The sequence below is a fragment of the Mus caroli genome, unplaced genomic scaffold (genome assembly GCF_978045245.1).
Source record: "Mus caroli unplaced genomic scaffold, Mus_caroli_1 scaffold_7, whole genome shotgun sequence".
NCBI lineage: Eukaryota > Metazoa > Chordata > Mammalia > Rodentia > Muridae > Mus > Mus caroli.
Genome location: NW_028227262.1, coordinates 136,531,592 through 136,552,967, shown reverse-complemented (window position 1 = coordinate 136,552,967; position 21,376 = coordinate 136,531,592). Strand labels below are relative to the sequence as shown.

General features: G+C 39.5%; 1 protein-coding gene across 2 annotated transcripts; it reads left to right on the top strand.

Moving 5' to 3' along the window:
• Window positions 1–1,768: 1,768 nt before the first annotated feature.
• Tmem106b (transmembrane protein 106B) lies at window positions 1,769–20,444 on the top strand. Of its 2 annotated transcripts, none has more exons than XM_021165010.2 (9): window positions 1,769–1,956; window positions 2,301–2,407; window positions 3,726–3,947; window positions 6,803–6,866; window positions 9,875–10,034; window positions 13,326–13,466; window positions 14,194–14,243; window positions 15,128–15,181; window positions 15,948–20,444. In XM_021165010.2, exons 3-9 carry the CDS (start codon window positions 3,728–3,730, stop codon window positions 16,084–16,086), a joined length of 828 nt encoding a protein of 275 aa, XP_021020669.1. In that variant the 5' UTR covers window positions 1,769–1,956; window positions 2,301–2,407; window positions 3,726–3,727; the 3' UTR covers window positions 16,087–20,444. The 2 variants fall into 2 exon arrangements, with proteins under 2 accessions (XP_021020669.1, XP_021020670.1); XM_021165011.3 differs by lacking the exon at window positions 1,769–1,956 and adding an exon at window positions 1,995–2,139.
• The last annotated feature ends 932 nt before the right edge of the window (window positions 20,445–21,376 follow it).

Genomic DNA, 21,376 nt, shown 5'->3' with positions numbered 1-21,376 from the left:
TCATATTGGATCTTATTGAAGGGAAGAAAGACTGTTCTCACAGCAAGTGTTAGGGTAACTAGTGTGCAACCCAACGAACCACATCTCAAAAGCAATCATTTTATCAAGTGCACTGCTGGTGTGACTTAATCAGGTTTTAGTTTATGTGTATTTAGTTTCGTTGCAGTCGTTTGAATAGGAACAGCCTCCTGACCCTGAGTGTGAAGGATTGGCCCATAGGGAGTAGCACTTTTATGGAGGGTGTGGTCTTAAATGGGTGTGGCTTTGTTGGAGGAGGTGCTGACTAGGGAGAGGGCCTTGAGGTCTAAGGAGCTACTTCACTTCCCTGCTGTCTCTGATGCAGAACTCTTAGCTCCTCTAGTATCATGTCTACCTGGATGCTGCCATGTTTCCTGCCAGGAGCATAATGGGCTAAACCTCTGAAACTGTAAGCCAGCCCCAAATAAATGTTTTCTTTATAAGAGTTGTCGTGGTCTACTTCGCAGCTATTGTTAACTGTATTGAAATCCTAAGAAACTGGTCACACACTGCACACAACTTTACTTTAGAATTCTCATTATAATTTAGGATGAATCTCACAGAGTGAAATTTCTGGACCTAAGGAGGTGAATGTTTTAAATAGTCTTAAAACATCCTGCTTATGGAAAATACACAGCTCTCACCTCAAAAGGACGAAGAGTTTATTCTAAAGCCAATATTAGGGACCATGACCTGAAAACAAAGACTCAGGCTATTCCAAATACCATGTTCCAATGTGATAACAATTTCATGAAACTTTTATATACATAGAAAATGGTCATAAATCAAGATATTTTCCAAATACATACAAGGCAGTTTAGAAGAGCGGGACAAAATTGGGAGCTCCTCACCCAGTCCAGTTGCTTTTTTCCAGTAGAGAAGAATAAAAACAACACAATTAAGGGATGCTTACTTCCCAGTCATAACTCTGTTAATTTTCTAGGAATATCACCAGAAATACCATTTATAGGGAAGCTACTAAACCCCTTTAGCAACCGCATCTGTTCTTGCTTTCAATTTTATCTTATTATAATCCCATCCAGGAATCTTAAGAGCCACTTAATACATCTTGATTATCAGGAAGACAGAAAAGAGGTCGTAACAACCTTTGACTATAACACTGGAGAGCCACTAAAATGAGCCACTGTAGCCTCAACTCACTGTAAGTTATGACTGGACAATGAGGTGCGTGGATTAGGACACTCCTTTAACAACTCACTTGGTCATGAGCTTTGGGGTACAACTCTTATTGCATGCACTGAATAATGTGAATTTAAGTACGAAATCAAAACAAGATTAATCCAAGGCTCAAAACAAGATTAAACCAAGGCGGGGGCAGGGGTGCGTTTTCCCGGTGACAGAAATTTCTAAATGAAAATTCAATAACAAAATTCTGGCCTGCAACTCTGCCAGAAATGTGCACCAACCGGCTCATTCTAACCCCAGGGAGGAAGTCTTGTGTCTGCAAATCTAGACTTGAGAACACGATCGCTCAAAATTGCGACGGTGCACATTTCTCCCCTTTACAAAAGGAATCAGTCTGGTGGAAGGGAAACAGGAAAACCGATTATTCGTAAGCCAGGCACAATTAGTACTATTTTGAAACTTTCCAGTCTAGAGAAGAGACAGGTGACAAAACCAGAAGCTTTCACCCTGGCAACTTCCCTTCAGGGTGCCAAACCGGAGACACTGCGCGTGCGTAGTGTCCATTCCAGGTCCTAGCCCCTCCTTCCAGGGGCGAACTGCGCAAGCGCACGCGCAGACTCTCCGGGTACCGAGCTCAGCTGATGCAGTTGTTGTGCTACCCCTCCCCCGCAGCTCTCCGGGCTGCACTCTGGCCGGAGCTCGGTCCCGCCCCGGGACCCGGGACGCTGTGACCCTGTCCTGTGGCCCGCTCGCACCGGAGCATCCCGGGACCGCGCAGCACTCCGCGTGCGGGTGAGCGACCCGGGCCGTGAGGCCCACGTCCCCTGCCCGAGCGGTGAGGGAGGCCGCGGCGAGCCGGGTGCGGGGTTGTCATCGCCGGGGCCTTGGCTTCGCTCCCGGGGTGACTCGGGCGGCGCCAGGGCCCTTGATCTGAGCGGCCGAGTAGCTCTTGGGCTTGACAGTTGTAGTTGCAAGGTGACTCGAATGTTTTCTTCTGGGGGTTTGTTTGCCTGTGATGCCCTTTGAAAAGCGCTGGCTTCCGTCTCTCTTGAGCCCCTCAGAACTAACTCCAGGTCTGCACACAAACAGGTGACACATCTCAGTTGCATGCGCTGCTGAATTTATCTTTTTCCCAGTTTCTAGAGCATCTGAGAACCGTGTTGAGTTCACAAGACCGCGGTATAAACATTGAGAGCCCGGGGAGGAGACGAAGGGGATCTACCACTCCTTTTAAAAACCTCAAGTAAGTCTCCAAGATGACAGTGGTTACACTTGTGAATAGCCTCAAGAAAAGCTAAGCAAGAAGGCTAGGATTCAAGTAACTGCTTAATCTGGTGTGTACCCAAGCAGAATATGTCAAGGTTACTGTGGGTCTGAGTAAGGCAGCCAGCGGAGACCAGAACCACTTAGCTGTCCCTAGCCTTTTGCCATAAAGGCTCCCATTTGTGGAACACAGTTTTCACCCCTGTGATGACACCACATGTTGTCTAATGTCAGCTGATTCTAAAGCTGATTCTAAAGTACTCCAAAGCTTCCAAGGTCACAGTGTAAGGAGACAGTACTGATTACAATTAACCCCTGTGCACCTGTGGCTGGCAAGTGTTGGCTTGGCTCTGATTCGCTGTCATTGAGCCACAGTAAGATACTGTGTGTTTGGAAGTCACAATCATTGATATTTCTGAGCTACAGTACACAGTGTGTACATAAAACTTCTGAAAGTATATTTATTCATTTTTTTACTCCTTTTCTAGATGACTCAAGTTTTTAAATTTAATAGTGCTGTCTACACAGTGAGTGAATTCAACAAGTAGCATTCATATTTTGAAAAGCAGATATGAATTTCCTTCATCTGGGGTGACCTGAATCACTTAGCATCATTTTATTTTTTAATGAAAAACTATTAAATTAAAAGTAGTATCTGTGGTTGTCTAGTTCATATTTTGAATCTGATAAATGATGGATAACCGCAGGGAGAATGGAATTGCACCATTTAAAATTTTTGTTTGCTTTTTCTATTATTTTGTCTCTCAGAAAACCGGCATGTTGTATTATGTGACTTTTCATGTTCTTTTCAGTCATGTACTTCTAGGGTTTTATTGACAACTAAAGGAGTATGAATTTAAGTGAGTGAAATGAGTCGCTTTGAAGTTAGCTGGTGATATACATATCTGTTGTAACAGGCCAACAATTTCACCTGTAGTGCCAACTGGTTTAGAGTTAAAATATGTTTTTCTCTACAAAAAACTAAAAGCATATTTCTTTTCTGAACATGCTAAGAAAGCCTAGCATCTCCATTGACACTGTAAACTTTTGTCAACTGTTACCATTTTAAACATTGTTCTCATTACAAGTCTTACAGGATTTGGTTTCATAATGTTCTGTTAGAAAAGTACTTTCTGGATGCTACAAATGGCTTCCTTGTATCAGACATTACTTTGGTTGAACATAATTTTAATCCTACAAGGAATTTATATTTGCCTAACCCTGTAAATATATCCCATAGGGTCTGAGAGTATTTTTTCCCCCATGGAATTTACTGTCAGATTTTTCTTTTTCATTAGACATGGGAAAGTCTCTTTCTCACTTACCTTTGCATTCAAATAAAGAAGATGGCTATGATGGTGTTACATCGACAGACAATATGAGAAATGGATTGGTTAGCAGTGAAGTGCACAACGAAGACGGAAGAAATGGAGATGTCTCTCAGTTCCCATATGTGGAATTTACTGGAAGAGATAGTGTCACTTGTCCCACTTGCCAAGGAACAGGAAGAATTCCTAGGGGTATGTGTTGCAGCATTGGCTGTCCTCTTAAAGAAGGATTCCAAACATTTGCTCAAACAATGTAAAATCTCTAGTCTTAAGCACTCCTATTTTCAGAGATTCAAAGTTTACCAGTTTTGTTTAGTCAGAATCACAAAAGCAAACAATTAGTACCATTCCTAAAGCAGTAATAGAAGTGACTTAAGCACATATAACTTGTTTTTGTCTTGCTTGTCTGCTGTTATAGCTCCTATGCACCTATGCACCACTGAGGATTTTAGTCATTTTTTATGTCGTTGGAAGCCATATCACAGTCATTTTGCCACCGTGGATGTTAGCAGCTAAATTGTTCAGTAACTCATTATCTAAACAATAGGTTGCTTCCACCTCAATATTTCTAAAAGAAAATCTATAGTGTATGAAGAAAAGCAAGAGGGGAAAATGAGCCTGAGGTTTGCCATGGAGAAGATAGGAGGAAGAGTCCTATCCCTGCTATTTGTCGGGCGCTAGAGTTGCTCTCACAGAAAGGAAAAATAGTGAGGTTATGTCCTGCTGCTCTCCTCTGTACTTGGTAGAAGTCAGCACGTGACCCTGGAGAGACCCTAAAGAAGGACAAAGTGACTGCATGGGGAACTCGAGAGTCTCTAGAAAGTGCCTTGGGTTAAGTGGGGTTTGTTTCATAGGCTACTGAATGGTGGTTTTATCTTTCTGGGGATAGGAGCTGCTTAAGAATAGTTGAAGAAATTAATACACCAATGTGGAAGGGTGGGAATCCCATTTCTGTCCATGTAGCCTTGTGTTTGAGGTGTGGCCAGGAGGCTTTTTGGTAGCCTGGGTGGGGATTGTGGCAAGCAGATAATCAAGGATCACTGCAAAGAGGTTGTTGTTGTTGTTTGTTTTTCTATTCAACAGTTTAAAGAATGAACTACCCACTTATTAAAATAGGCATAAAAAATTGAGTGCACATGCCAGAAGTGAGATGAAGAACTCAGTTTCAGACATGTGTTTGAGGATGTTGGTTTCCGTCAAAGTGAGTTTTTAATACGCAGTTGTTAGGGTCTGAATTCGAGAGCATATCTTAGATTCTGTCACCCATGTATGATGGCACTTGAAGTGGAACTTAAGACAGGAAAGTTCTGCTCAGCAATTTGGATAGAAGAAAAGGAAGAGACTGTAGCTTGACTTTATTGTGAACTCTGGAACAGTGCAGCCTTTGAGGAACAGGAGCAGAAGAGAGAGCAGCTCGATGGGGAGGCGGAAGTCTTAATTGTGGAGTCCTAGAAGATAAGCAGAGAGGATGCACAGAGAAGGAGGGAGAGCTGCTGCTAGTGCTGATGACACATGAAGTTGTGTGGGGACTGAGGGGTGCCCATTGGTTTGGTGATGTGGAGGCCATTGGGGATCTTTAAGAGTACTTTGAGTAGCTGCAAGAACATGTGTAGACAGTGTCATAGTGAACAAACAAACAAAAAATCCTTGTATGAGCTCTTACATGCTCAAAAGGTGTGAGTAATGGAACATCTTATAGGGAGAAAGGCATTTTGTGCGTTTTGCTCTAGGACATGAGGGATGAGAGGTGATCTCTTGTAAGAGGGATGAATACCAGATGTATGCATGCTGATAGAAGCGATCCATAGAGAGCATCCTGGTAACAGAGGAGATGGGTACTTATGGGAGCAGATAGATGGTACAGAGTGCATAAGTGCAGAACAGTGCCCTGCAGAGGGCATAGGGAGCTTCTCCAGTAGGGATGCAGAAGCAGGGAGGTGGGTTGATCCAGCTAAATCAAACCCTTGAGGCAGAGCAGCTGTGAAATAGAGGGCTGTTACATATACTGGCCAAAGGTGTATGAGCCGGTCCTATGACACATCTCTACGTCACCAGCAGCATTGCCAAATAGCACTTAGTGGAAAAGTTTCTGCTGGGCCTAAGGGAGCAAGATATTTCACAATGAAACTCTAGAAAATGTCTATATATTATTTGCATGAACTTATTTCGTGTCTAGAAAAGTTGGCAGGATAACAGAAGCCCATGGGAAGCACTCTAGTAACAAAGAGAAGATTTTGTTATTTGCTTGATCGGTTGGTTTCAGGAACAGAATGCAGGGAGTGTGGCCTCATCGCTTCCTCCTCAACGTACAGGAAAGGAATGTGGGATACTTGTACCCCTTCCTTCTTTAGTGCTATGAGTTAAGTGAATGTAACTCTTTCTTCCCTCTGCTTTCTGTCCTGGAACTTAATGTAGGCCATCTGAAAAGTCTATTCAGGGTCTTTTAGGACATTCTTTCCATGTGATGCATTATGAGCCAAGAATGAAGATAAAAGGGGGCGGTCCTGAGAACATGAGGAGTGCTGAGTTTTGAAATTGTCATTTTAGGGTGTAAACTAGGAAATGTGAACTAGGAAATTAGTGACTGCAGTTGAGAACAGTGAGCTTTTGGAAGCTTGGGATTTAGACTAGCAGTTTTGGTCTAGCTATTGAGGATCCAGGAATGGGCAGCACCAATGTGTTTCTTCTACCCTTAGTGAACATAGTTTGATGAATGGAAAACAGTGGAAAACAGTGTAGATGAGAGAAGCACTAAGTAAGTAAGTTCAGGTCCCCTGGAAGCCAGGGCTTTTCAGGGGTTTTTTGGTTTTTGTTTTTTTTTAACCAGCAGATTAAAGGATAGTAGAGCTCTCATTATAGTATTTTTGGTTAGTATGAAAAAAGTGTCTTCTCTAGCACTGAATAATTTTTGAAGACATGAATAACAGTTTACTAAAGGACTAAGGAGAGAAGTATTCTGCTAGTTTTGAAACAAATTTCTAATAAAGTGCCACTATATTTTAGTTATTCATGTCAATACATTTTAAACCTACATCTTTTACTTTTAGGACAAGAAAACCAACTGGTGGCATTGATTCCGTATAGTGATCAGCGGTTACGGCCAAGAAGAACGTATGTGATTATAAGATTTCTTCCTTTGTTGTTGTTTGTGTAGTTTTACTTTCAAACTTTATATAAGTAATTACTCTAGTGAGGACATTTAAGAAGAAGAAGATGTCTGGTTGTTAACTTATGCCATCCTGAATGATAATAGTCATTAGCAGATATGTGGACATTTTAAGAGAAGCAAAGGGAGTCTTGAATGTTCCACCCTAAAGAAGCCAAAACTCAGCACTCCTGGCAAATATTTTTGAGAATAGCTTGTTACAATGAAAAGAACAGAGATTGCAGAAAACCCACAGTGGCCTTTAGAAGATCAAAAAAGTCTGAGTACTCGTGTGGGTCAAACAATCTGGACCGTCCCATTACTTGGTGGTAGAACCACATGAGCAACATGAATCTCCAGTAAAGTAGAAGAATGTGAACTCAGGAAAACGCTGAAAAAAATGAAAGACACACAAAAAAGCATATAGAAACTTAAATATATATAAAATTTAAACTGTAGAATGCACAGCAGTAGCTTAAGTGAGACATTGAAGGGTTTAGAAATCAAGCAACTGATAGGAGTCTATGAGATCCGATTTCACAGGCCCTTAAAATATCTAGAAAAATACTTGTTCTATAAAATTGGAAATGTACAACAAAGTAAGATACCCTAGAAAATCCAAGGGAAGTGGATTAAACAGGAGGCACGTAAACATGGTCTATGTCAGTCAGTGCTCTTTTGCTGTGAGGAGACACCATGACTATGCCACTTCTTATGAAAGGAGACCTTTGATTGTTGCTGGCTTACAGTTTCATTTTCGGGGTGTAGTCCCTTATCAGCATGGCGGGAACATCACAGCATGGAGACAGGCACTGTGGTGGAGTAGCTGAGAGTTCTAGATCTGAATCTACAGACAGCAGGAAGAGAGCACTAGGCCTGACTTGGGTTTTTTGAAACCTCAAAGACCACCCCTAGTGACATAGTTCTCCAACAAGGCTATATCTACTCCAACAAGGCCACACCTCCTAATCCATCTCAAATAGAATCATTTCTTATTCAAACCATCATACATACATAATGAAAAGCTTTGAGCAAAGTAGCAGAAAATAAAGAAAGCTAAACATGTATGTAACATTCTGTATTTTCTATCAAACCACATAGGATTCAATCTTTTATTGAAGTTTCGTCTGTTGCTATGCATTGTAATGCTAAATCCTATACCTGAAGGTCTATACATACAAGGGACTTCTCCTGTTTACAAGCTTTTGTTGTTCAAACCCTGTTCCTTGATAAAAAAAAAAAAAAAAAAAAACTATTGGTTGAATTGAAATGTCTATAAGCCAGTTACTAGAGTGATTAGAGGTAGGTGGATTTTCAGTGACCTGGTTAGAGAGAGTGGGGAAAGCAGGAGGAAGGACAAGAGAGAGAGAGGAAGAGAGGGAGGGAAGAAAAGAGGGAGAGAGAGAAGGAGGGAGGAAGGGGGCAGGGACGCTGCTGCCATAAGGGGAGATGGGGATGAGCGCATGGCCAGGAGAAACAGCAGGTGCACAGCTGGGGAGGCAGCCAGGCCTGCAGTTAGGAGAGTAGACTAGGGGTTACAGCTCAGTAATTGTCACAGCCAAATAAAATAACCGTGGTTTGAGTCTCATTTATTGTAAGCTAGTCAGGGGTAAGCTTAAATTGGTTACCATCTTTGGCTCAGGAATTTCATTTTTGAAAAAATATATATTAAAGGTAGTTATGAAATATAGTAAGAGCAGCCAGGCATGATGGTACACACCTGTAATCCCAGCACCAGAAAGTAGATGCAAAAAGGTCAGAAGTTCAAGGCACTAAGCTCAGCTATAAGTTTAAGGTCTCTCTAGGCTTTCTAAGACCCTGTATCCAGTAACACAAAGCAAAAAAATGTGTGTGTGTACAAGTTAAATAAATGAAACAACCTAATAACATATAGGAGATCTAGCAATGTTAAGATCTTTGATCACAATCATTTTTAAATTCCTTTTGTGCCTATGGTGTTTTCTGCCTATGGGTACATTGTAGGCATAACAAATGGGAGTTGTCATTGGTCATTGGTCATTGGTGACTTGGGGCTCATAGCTATAAAGATTGAAGGAACCCCTCAGTGAATGAGTAGGAAGTAGCTGGTTTGCTCCACCCACCACCATGGACTCAGTGGTGGAATTTGGTGAGATTCTGTTCATTTGCTTTAGTTCTTTTTAGCAAGCCATTTTCTTTTTCTTAGGAAGCTAAAATAACTAGAAAAATTATTAGGACATTTTAAACAGATGTTATAAGGTAGATGGACACAGTTAACTTAGTTGAGGCATAGGAAGTTTGAGGGGAGGAGAGACTGGGCAAAATGACAGGTCACCAGGAAGGGCAAGGATGCAGGACTCGGAATGAAATAGGCCTTTCACAGAGTGCCATATGTTCAAGTGACCTAGAAATCTGAAACCATAGTCTTGAGTGTAACATTGGAGAGCATACACATTTCAGAGGAGTTAGATGGATAGTAAATGCAGGCTAGTTGTCTTTTTGTCTTATATGTGCCCAATACTGCCACTTGCATCAGGTAAACAGAACAATGTTAAGTTGATCAGTGTAAACAATATCTGTAAAACTGCTTCTTTAGTGCTTCGTGACTAGCACTCAGGGTTTATCAGGGCAGGGAGTGAGGCTATCCAGAGCAAGGCCTGCTGCAGTGAATCCAGATGAAGGTGTGAATTCTGGGTTTGTAAAGGGTTCTAGTTTAAAATCTGGATTGAAAATCACTCATTATAAGTGATGAATCAGTTCATTAGAAGTAATTGTTTCATTGTAAGTCTGAGATCTCATTTTCTAAAATTGACAATTAAACTTCTAGAGAGGTTATTTTAGCCCTTATCTAATAGTCTTAGAGTGAATATTTTGTAAACTTGAATGTATTTTCTTGCTGGTATATGTGGTAAATTTCAAATGAAAATAATTTCCTGAAATGTTGCTCTATGTAGTTTTGGATGACACATATGTAAGGATTCTATTTTCCTTTCAGAAAGCTGTATGTGATGGCATCTGTGTTTGTCTGCCTGCTCCTGTCTGGATTGGCTGTGTTTTTTCTTTTCCCTCGATCTATTGAGGTGAAGTACATTGGAGTAAAATCAGCCTATGTCAGCTACGACGCTGAAAAGCGAACCATATATTTAAATATCACGGTAAGTGCGCGTTTGCACTGAAGGCCTTGACACCATTCTTGCGTTGCTCAGCTGCCCAGTGGCTCTGCTGAGAGAATGAATGCTTGCTAATGACCCCTGCTGCTGTAGTTTACGTGACTCTCCCATGGCGATTCCACTACCATGTCTGCTTCTGCCAAAAATGGAAAGGAAGCTCCATTTTTGTACATTGGGATTCATTTAGCATTGCAGATATCTTTTGTAGGAAGATCAAATAAACATTTTCTGGTAAAGGGGAAAAATATAGTCAATTTATTTTTTAATATTTGATTCCGAATAGGTAACAAGGTGCTAACCATTGATTCAAAGGATGTGATGAATACAACAGTTTTGCTTTCTAACCTTTTATGAAAGAAAAATTCTGTCAGTCTTAACAGACTTGTACTTGATTCTATTCAAGATGAAGTTTATATGATGACCTGATTGTTTTAAGGTAGAACATGTGAAAATGGTTGTGGGTTTATAACACATGTGATTTTGAAAAAAGGATTATATAGCCTTCAAACTTTGAAACTTCACAGATCTGCTCCCTGCATTTCCATACACATTAGCCTTTGGCTCTAAGAACATGGTGTGCTAGCCACTGTATTGGGAAGGGGAGGTGTGTAACCACCTGTGTCGTCACGGAGGCTCCTGCCTTCAAGTTCAGAGTGTGCTGTGGTCTCTTGGGAAGTGTTCTTAAGAGTATGTCATTTCCTTTTAAATAACAGTGTCATGAAATGAGAATGCCTCTTTGTATTTTAAATAATTAAGCAAGGACTATCACAATTTTAGATATTTACTCTTAATCAAATTAAGGAATATTGAACCTTAGGTTAAAAATAGGATTTCTGTTGAGATGAACAGTAGGCCTCACTAGAAGACATTGAAGGAAACGACTGACAAGGTCATAAGCTGAAGGTGCCAGAATTGTATTATTCCTGCCCCTTGAGGTAAGTGCTATGCATTAGTGAATGTTAATATTGACTGTCAGCATGACAGGATCTAGAACCATCCTAGTGACAAGCCACTGGGTATCGCTGTGGGCATTAGGTTGAGGTAGAATGACCCACCTTAACGGTGGACAGTTGTGTTTTATGAAATGAGTTGTTGAACTGAACCAACAATAGGAGAAGGCAAGCTAAGTAGCAGCATTTATCATCCTGTGCTTGTTAACTGAGGTTATGCATTGCGACCAGCCTCCTCAAGTGTCTGCCAGCACGCCCCACCCCTGCCATCATGGACTGTATTTCTGTAAACTATAATAAAGCTGAAATGCTGTCTTCTTAAGTTGCTTTTTATCAAGTATTTGGTCATAGCAATGTACAAAATAACTAATACTTCCATTTATAGTAGCTAATTACGTATGGGGATTCCCTGGACCAAACCAAAGCAGAAACAAGCTCTGGGTCTCCTGTCCCATGACTTCTATTATCCCACCTTGTAGAATTTTCTTCTACAGTTCTACAGAAACAACCAACTCAGGTCTTTTTAAACTAACTCACTTCTGACACTGACCAACTGTCAGCAGCCTTCAGACTTCACAGGTTAGAGGCTCTGTCCCAACATCCTCCTCCCCACTTTCCATGTCAGTTTCAGGTTCAGAGCTCCCAAAATGTCTGGTAGACTATCAGTTGGGAGTCTCATAACCTGATCCTATGTTTGGTTAATTTCCCTGAACAACTCATAAAACTCAAAGGAGCAATATACTTACATTCACTGGCTTGTTCAAAGAGGCTATTATAAGGGCTACAGGCCCACAGATAGATGAAAAGGTAGAGTAAAAGGCAGAGGGCAGAGGCTTCTGTCCCCGAGGAACTGAGTGTTCCGTCCTCCCAGCACATGTTTTATCTGTGGCATTGGCCCCAGCCCCTTTTCAGCTCTTATGAAGCAATGGCTGCATCAGCATGACTGAAGGATAGCCAACTGCAGATAGACAAAAATCCTGCTCTAATGTAAATAAGCTGAGAGTTGTCTGCCAGGAGCCAATGTGTGTCATAATGCCACAGTACACTCACTGGCACTGTGCTCCTGAAATACTCAGTGTCTATGACTAGACCCTTGAAAACCCCAGAATACATAATGATTTTGACTCTTCTGTGAAAACTTAACTCTCAACAATATATACATGCAATTGCTAACAATGTATATACATTCCCCTACATATAAACCTTTCTTTGTGTTATCAAGCAGTCTCATTCTTATGTCTGAAAGATACACATGTGCTCTCGTACATTTCAGCTGAGATCACACTACATTTTTCTGCATGGAAGACTTTTTCATTGACTAATTTTCAAAGTGATTTGCTATAAGAGTTGTGAATTTAAAGCATATAAACCAAGCCGGCCATGGTAGCATATGTGTGTACTGCTATGACTAGAAGGGGCAGGGCAGAAGCTTGAAAGCAGAAGACTGGCACTGACAGCTCTTCCAGAGGTCCTGAGTTCAATTCCCAGCAACCACATGGTGGCTCACAACCATCTGTAATGGGATCTAATGTCCTCTTCTTGTGTGTGTGAATACAGCAACAGTGTGCTCAGATAAATAAATAAATAAATAAATAAATAAATAAATAAATAAATAAAGCAACAGTGTGCTCATAGAAACAAACAAACAAACAATTAATTTTTAAAAAGTAGCGACCAGCCGCAAACCTGGAGCCTTTTTATCTCTTCATATGCATCCAGCATAAATCTCTACAGGCATGTAAGGTAAAAGCCATTTTCTTTTACATAGGCTGCTAATGCCACTCATTTGGTAGTTGTTCTTGCCTATCATGGACAAGGGTCTGATTTAGTCCCTATTGTCACACAAAACCTAGCTTGGTGCTGCAAGCCTGTAATAGGAGCTCTGTAGAGCTGGAGATGGGAAAGGTTCAAGGTCATCTTTAGCTACATAGTGAGGTCAAAGCCTGCAGGATTGTATGAAATCCAGTCTGAAAAAAATTGGATTTTCTTAAAAACAACTGACCTGTTGTTGGTAGAGACATGTATATAATACATAAGAATTTAAATAAAAATTTAAAATGTTTAGTCCAACTTTTGCTAAAACTATAAAATATATGTTTTAACATTTTCTTTTCCATATTTTCTGGGTCTTGTTTTCAAAAATTTGAATCACATGTTCATTATACACATAGTTCTCTATAAATGTTCTTTAACATTTTGTTAATTTTTTCTCTTCCCAGTAAATGAGATATAGTTCCAACTAAAGTCATTTGGTTTATAATTTTGAGTTCATATTTATGTGCTTATGTAAACATAGTGTATATTTCCTGTCTCTGTGTTTTTGCAGAACACACTAAATATAACAAATAATAACTATTACTCTGTTGAAGTTGAAAACATCACTGCTCAAGTCCAGTTTTCAAAAACCGTGATTGGAAAGGCTCGTTTAAACAACATAACTAACATTGGCCCGCTTGATATGAAGCAGGTAAGCCTATTCAGGAGAGTGAGTGGGTGAAATGGTTATTCACCCTGTATAATACAGAATGGAACTGGGTCGGGGGCCTCCTCAAAGACTGACTCGGAAATGTGTCCCAGAAAAGTATAAACCAGATTTATCAAAGGAAAGATTCCTTTTTTTTAATTAGATATTTTCTTTATTTACATCAAATGTTATTCCCTTTTCTAGTTCCCCTCTGAAATACCCTCATCTCCTCCCACTTCCCCTGCTCCCCAACCCACCCACTCACAAATCCTGGCCCTGGCATTCCCCTATTCTGGGGCATAGAAACTTCATAGGACCAAGGGCCTCTCCTCCCATCAATGACCGACTAGGCCATCCTCTGCTACATATGCAGCTAGAGCCATGAGTCCCACCATGTGTTTTCTTTGGTTGGTGGTTTAGTCCCAGAGAGCTCTGGGGTTACTGGTTAGTTCATATTGTTGTTCTTCTTATGGGACTACAAACCCCTTCTGTTCCTTGGGTACTTTCTCTAGCTCCTCCATTGGGGACTCTGTGCTCTGTCCAGTGGATGGCTGTGAGTATCCACTTCTGTATTTGTCAGGCACTGGCAGAGCCTCTCAGGAGACTGCTATATCAGGCAAAAGAAAGATTTCTAACTTTGAAAATTTAGACATATGGGTAACATGTTTGGTGTTTGGATCCTATCCTCTGTTTATGTGGTTTTCTTCTTGGTTTTTGTTTTTGCTTTCAGATTGATTATACGGTACCCACAGTTATTGCAGAGGAAATGAGTTACATGTAGTAAGTTTTGGATTTTAGTATCTTTACCTTTTGTTTCCTTAATTTTTATAAGGTTATCAATTAAAAGGACCACATATTGCAGTGCTTGCCCTATTCTCTAAACATGCTTTTCTTTATACAGTCTACAGCATAGATAACACAGATGCATAGATAAGATAGATAGAAAAAGCCATCAAATTCTTCTTTATTTCCAGAATTGTGTGTGTGTGTGTGTGTGTGTGTGTGTGTGTGTGTGAGAGGGAGAGGGAGAGGGAGAACATTATATATTGTTATTTAGTTACTATATATTCTTGGTGCTTTAATATAGGAGTACTGAAATTTCTAATGTATAAGAATACTTTCCCATGGACTTGTACTTCTGTATATGTTGCATTTGTGAACACACACACACACACATGCATTTGTTCAAGGCAGGGTTGAAGTTGAATGTCTTCCTCTATCAGTCTCTACCTTATTCTCTAAGGCAGGCTCTGTGACTAAAAATCTAGAGCTCATTGATTTGGTGAGGCTGGCTGGCAAGCAAGCCTCTAATAGCCTGTTTCCAACTCTAGTCCCGAGTTTCTGAGTGCATCCTGCCATGCCTGGCTTTCTGCCTGAAGGCTTGGCACCCAAACTCCAGGCCTCATGCCTGAAAAGCAAGTGTTTTACCCCCTAAGCCACGTCCCTAGCACGACTTTCAATAGTGTCTCGACAGGCACAGTAACATGGCCCAGAATCCCAGGTATTACAGAGGCTGAGAGGAGGAAGATTACTGCGGCCAGCATATGGAGATTTCATCTCATAGGAAAAACCAAAATCACTATTCAGAGTCTCTGTTAGGTTTAATAGAACTTCAAATTGCTAATGTAATGACAGTGCTCTTTCTATTTTAATTTCTTTAACAGTGATTTCTGTACACTGCTCTCCATCAAAGTACACAACATAGTACTCATGATGCAGTAAGTATGGCCATGCCTGCAAAGATAGCACCCGCTAAGACTCTGTGTTCATAATGTCTGCTAGGATGTGTAAACCCATGAAAGCCATCTCAGCTTGGCTTACAGACTTACGGGAGTGCTATGTAAAATGTAATGTTTTGGAATTTAGCTACGTAGAATATGTTTGCTCAGAGCCACAGTTAAAAGCCTGCAGAGATTGTAGGAGCTCAGGCAAATGGCAGGGTTAGCTCAGCGGATGGGCACACAGCTATTCCTCCCTGACCTTGTATGTAAACCTGCAGCAATGAGGAGAAGTAATGCTTTGGGTTTATAAATTGGTTATTACTTATTTACATAAAATATTATTGCTTATACTTGATATTTTTGTCCTTGGCTGACATTTAATTTTTCATTTTCCTATGAAGAGGGGACCATATGATTCTTTTAAGCATGTAATAAACTCTAATTACATTTATATAAATTTTAATAAATATTTTATATATTTATATAAATATATATTATCTATATTGTACAAGCAGATAATTATTGGATAGGGCTTGCTACATTAGCAGTTTTGAGTCTGTTGGAAAAATACTTCCTAAGAATCTATAATGCCATCTTAATATCAAATGTTCCATAACTGATAATTATAACTCACAATTAAGTAACTTTAGGGAATTAATTAAGTTATGATATATAAGTTCATATTTGGTTGGTATTATCCTCAGATAACCCTTTTGGAATAATTTTTGTATAACGAATATTCTTTTGTCTATTTCATTTTTAGAGTTACTGTAACAACAGCATACTTTGGACACTCTGAGCAGATATCTCAGGAAAGATACCAGTATGTCGACTGTGGAAGGAACACGACTTACCAGTTGGCCCAGTCTGAGTATCTAAATGTCCTTCAGCCACAACAATAAACTCTAAAGGAGATGTGGTTAGAGCCGATGACACACCTGACACATCGCCAGACCTGTCAGTGAGGAGGTACTGCCTAGAAGGACATCTTTAATTAAGCACGTCTGAAGTTTACACTGGGACGTCGAGGGTTCAGCTGACAGACTCTGGTCCTTGTGTAGTTCCTGGACTCTCCCTTTCTGTGTTGGCGATTCGCTCCTACCAAGAGCCTTTCGTCCAGCTTAAGTTAACTGATTGGCTTTCTTCTCACCTTTGTTCCCAAGGTGAAAAATTGAGACTTCTGTAGAATACAATAAATAATTATATAAAAGTCATAGATTTAATCTATATATCTATTGATAATATAGTTCAGTCCTGAACGTAATTTGAAAAATAACTTCTGAAGATTTTTATATGAAAATACTGAAAGCCTATTATTCATGGAGAACTTTTAAAAACTGACCTGTTTTATAAATTCCCATTCTTACATGGTAGTCTTTCAACTATATGATAACTTAGCTATTAGCTAAATGTTTTTAGCCTTTAATTTCTTGAAATTCTACTGATTTGCATGTTTTGTCTTATTTCTAGCTAATGGTTGCATAATATTTACCAACCATAACAGTCTGCCACATTCTGTTCTACATTTTGTAAGAACCTCTCAGTATGTGTTTCGTGTATAACTTTGTGAACTTTCTGTGTGATCTTCAAACATATTCCTTTAATGTACAATATTGTAAATAAAGTGCATGGCTTTTATACAGCTTTGATAAAGGTCAAATGAAGTGGTGCAGAGTAAGAAGTAGAGCAGGTTGTTCGTCAACAATAAGGTAGGAAAGTGAGATTCCGAAACCTATAAAGTATCAGGAGGTTCCAGCTACAGGTTGGATCTGGCATAACATAGATGCATAATAAAACACTTTGATGCTCTACTTTTTATGTTGCTTTTCATATTAATTATATAGATGCTTTTCCCAGCAATTAGGTATCATCAATTTTATGAATGTTTTAGGGAAGAAAATCATTTCTTTCTAGAAATTATTCAAGAAATAATTTCATTGAATACTGGTGACCACATCAAAATAAAACCTATAGTTTGCTTAAAAAATTTAATCATTACCCATCATCCTGATTCGATGTTTCTAGCAGTTACAGTAAACATTTATTTTTAAATTTTGTCTAACGTGGTTTTCAAATATGATGGATGTATTCATCTTGTTGCTTTATATTTCCATTGTCATTTTTGACCAAGTATTTTCCTTATTCACCCAGCAAATTTCAGAACCCATTAAAGTACATTCTGGTTTCTTATGTCAGAAGTTGGATTTTCCTTTTCCCATACCCAAGTGCCTCCGTTCGTTATGGTGTAGTCTGCTCCTCAGTCAGGCTCTCAGGTGGAAAGCATAAACTCTTAACGGCTTCATTCTGCCCTTGAAGCACTCATCTTTCCTCAGCATTCATCCTGCATTCGCTGCATGAGAGAGCTTTGGGATGATCCGTGGTCTGTGGGTGGCCACCCTTCCCGGTACACCCAGAGCATCCTCTGCAGCCGTTCACCTGTTCACCTTCTAGTCAAGCTGGGCTTTGTTTGTTTGTTTGTTTTTTTCTGTGCTTGCTGGTCACCTCCATTCTTGAAGCTGCACAGTTGGCTGGTTGTGCTTGCATTTTTCAAATCAATCTCATTTCATTATATGCAGTCTCTCCCTTTTATGTAACTGTCTGTGAGTCATTTGTTTCATTTCATTTGTTTGTTTTGTCTAGAAATGTCTACTCCTATTACTTAAAAGTTACCACTGTCTTTCATTTGGCTACTCAGCTGAACACTAGCCATAAAGACATGTAAGGTGTACAAAATCATCATCCATCTATCTCTTCAGAATCACCCTTTACCTATGCCTCATGTAATAATCACTTTCTGTGATTTTAGTGTGATGTGTATTTTAGTCCAGGAGAGCGCTGTGGAAGAGAAGTTTGTTTTTCACGTTCTTCCAGAGTTATGGACAAGGCCTACCAAGGCAGGACAGTACAGTGAACTTTGCTCCCAGTGATTCAGTTTCAAAAATCTTTTTGTAACTATTTACATTGAAATTTCTATCTCATCCAGTTCTAATGTCTAGCTTTAATAATGCTTGAGTCATTTGAAAACCCAGCCTGCAACTCTTCAACGAAAATCAAGTAGCTTCTGGGTAAGCCAGGCTGCTAACAGCTGTAAGTTAATAAAACTCAAACCAAATGAACAAACCCAAGCTGAACAACAGCCATGAAGACATCTGCAACTGAGTGAAGCTTTGTGCTTTTCTTAGGTCTGGTTTATCGAGGTCTGACTTCTGGCAGGGAGGAAGAGAAGGTATTAATATATTTTTATGAGCACCACGAGAGCTTAGCCAGGGACATGATGAAGACATTACCATGTTGCCCCATGCTCACAGGGGTAAATTCTGTTCTACACTAACCCAGCACTGCCCTAGCCTCTGTGTGGACAACACACTGGCTGTTGCTCCTCTGTCTGCTTTTCTTATGTAATTTCTTAACAGGACACTGGGAGGATTTGGTTTAAAATTATATATTAGTAAATACTTCAGTTGCAGCCAGAAGCTGCTTCTCTGACTCTTATCTGTGCCCTATCAATTACAATGTCCATTGGCAAGCCATGGTAACTCAGGTTAGTACAATTACAAATTGAAAAAGTGGCCAGCAAGGTGGGGCAGCGGTTGAGGATGGTGGCCACCAAGCTTGATGACCTGAGTTCAATCTCTGTACCTCACAGAAGGAGAGAACTGGCACTCTTCTCGGATGTCCGTTCACGTACAGTACAATACCACATATATAGTGTACACACACACACAAACACAAAAATGCATCGATGCCCATTCACAAACAGTACAGTATATACACACACACACATACATACACACATACATACACATACAAATGCATGAAAAAATAAAGTTAAAGTTCTTGAAGTTAATAGTGATGGCTAAGATTTTGGTAGCTTTGAATTGCTATCTGAAATATTTCTAAAAGTAAATTAAACGATGTAGAATCCTTCAGAACCAAAGCTGGAGCTTAATTTTTATGTGTTAATATTTAATACTTCACAATCATTCCAATAAAAATAAAACTGACATTTTTGGTGTGAATTATTTATAAGTAAGGTTATTACATTTGAGATTTGAAATACAGAGTTGAAAATACTAGACATGAGATAAATTTCTTGAAATTGCTTGAAAGACTATCTTGCCTGAGGTGACATTTCATAGAACATAACTATTTTGTTATCAGTTTTCCTTTGACTCCTGTTTACCCAATCTTAATGAAGTAATTTTTTTTCTTAAAACCTATTAAAAGAATAAAATATAACTGACTTCAGATCTTATAATTTGCACTTAGGAAATGGTGGTGCAGTGTAAAAGGATGTGGGAGGCTGACATCCAAACACAGTCTAAGTAACATTGGGGCAATTGGAACTTGGCCCTAAAGGGCCTTGTGGTTTTTAGCCTACTGTGGAATAATTTTGGCTATTATGTTGGCAGGTGTGCTGACTCTTTTCCGTTCTGCTTTTTAAAGTGCTTAAATCAACTGGTTGTTAACACATTGCGTCTTATTTTAGAAGATAGTTTCATTCATATGTTTTTAAAATATGAATACTTTTTACATTTTCAAATACATTTTTTGTCTTCTTTGATAAGTATAAAAGCTAAACATTTAGCCATTGGTTTATAATCAAACGGTAAACCGTGATGCCTGAGACACTAAAGTGCCACAGCTGCTTGGCTCAGTGTGTCTTAGAGTGGGCAGCCTTATTTCTCTGACTACTTTGTGGAACTAGATTTTAAATGAAACATTTATCTTTAACTTTCTAAAGAAAATTAGTACATATCTTAGAGAGCTGAATAAAAAAATCACTATTTCTTCAAAGTTGTAATTTTAGATTAAGATAAATGTATTTGTGATACACTTACTTGGCTCAAAATTTAACTTGTTTATCAAAGACCTATTTACATCAGAGTCTTCATTCATAGTTTCTGGTTGCAACTACTTTGTGCGGTTTTAGCTTGCTTAGAGAACAGGTTTCACAGAGGAGCTCTGACGCTTATCTTTAAAATCGATAAAAGCAACAGCAATGGGATTACTGTAGGAACACAAATAGAATTTCCATGTTTTAAGCTCTTCTTGTTCCTTTTTACATGTGGTAACACAGACTCCAAGCTGAAGATACAGTGTGGTTGGGGTTCAACCCTCAAAGCAGTGCATAGACAACGTAGCAAGATTATGAGGAGCGTTTCATAGTTAAGTCTAACTATTCTAGAAGGAAGCTGTTGCCTTCTGTTTAATTACATTCATTGAAATGTGTTTAAGTGAAATATTTTCAGGACATTTTGTATGCTGTAAAACAAAAAAGGAATTGTATTGTGCCAATGGCCAAAGGTGATATTACTACCATGTAGATGATGACAGTTCAAATTGTCCCAAGTCACCCAGAATTTTAGAAACTAGAAGTCTGGGGGACACCGCATCAGCTGTATTGGGTGATTCTTAAGTGCCGTACACACTGCTCATCTTGTAAACGTCCAGCATGAGAAGGAGCAATGTCAGGCAAGCTGCACAGATACAGAATTTCATGGCACAGGCTGGTGTCAGACATAAGTATCAGCCAGTCATGTCCGCGTGTTTTATCTTAGAGTTTCACCCTTAAGAGTTGGAAACTGATTTGGGATGTGATAGTATTCCTAAGCTCTGACAGTCGATTCGGATGGTGGAGTAGAGAATGTAAGGTCCGTTCTGTATGCTTGCTCTTTAGCGACCTCCATTATCTGTTACATCTGTTAAATTCATTATTTGTACAGTTCTGAATTATTATGATTGCTGTTCATGTAGGGAAACATGGTTATGATAGGAACAAGAATAGAAATGTCCCCAATGCTATTTTTTAAATTCACTTGTAACTGTTACTCTTATACTTGTGTATGACAAAATAAAATTTGTAAAAAACACTTTAGCATGAAAAATAAAATTTGTATCAATGAAGTGTTTGCATCATCCTCTTGAAATTTTGCCTTTGGTCACTCCACTCCACTGTGGAGTCCTAGAACAAGCCTCAGCTTTGACTTCTCTTTCTTTGATCATCTAGAACTTCCATTTTATTCTCAACTTCCCTCATTCTCCCCAGGCTTTATCTCTGAAATCTCACGTGTGGAATCCCTATTGCTATTATCCCCTTATTCTTTACAGGGGGGAAAAAAGAGGCTTGGTCCTTCTGCTGGCGTTGAAATGCTTAATTACCTGATGACAGCCTAACGTTGGAACCTGTGT

Coding starts and splice junctions, on each gene's coding strand:
- Tmem106b (XM_021165010.2), top strand. CDS start 3,728: ATGGGAAAGTCTCTTTCTCACTTACCTTTGCATTCAAATAAAGAAGAT. Junction 3,948..6,802: donor AACAGGAAGAATTCCTAGGG/GTATGTGTTGCA, acceptor TTTTACTTTTAG/GACAAGAAAACCAACTGGTG. Junction 15,182..15,947: donor AACATAGTACTCATGATGCA/GTAAGTATGGCC, acceptor TTTCATTTTTAG/AGTTACTGTAACAACAGCAT.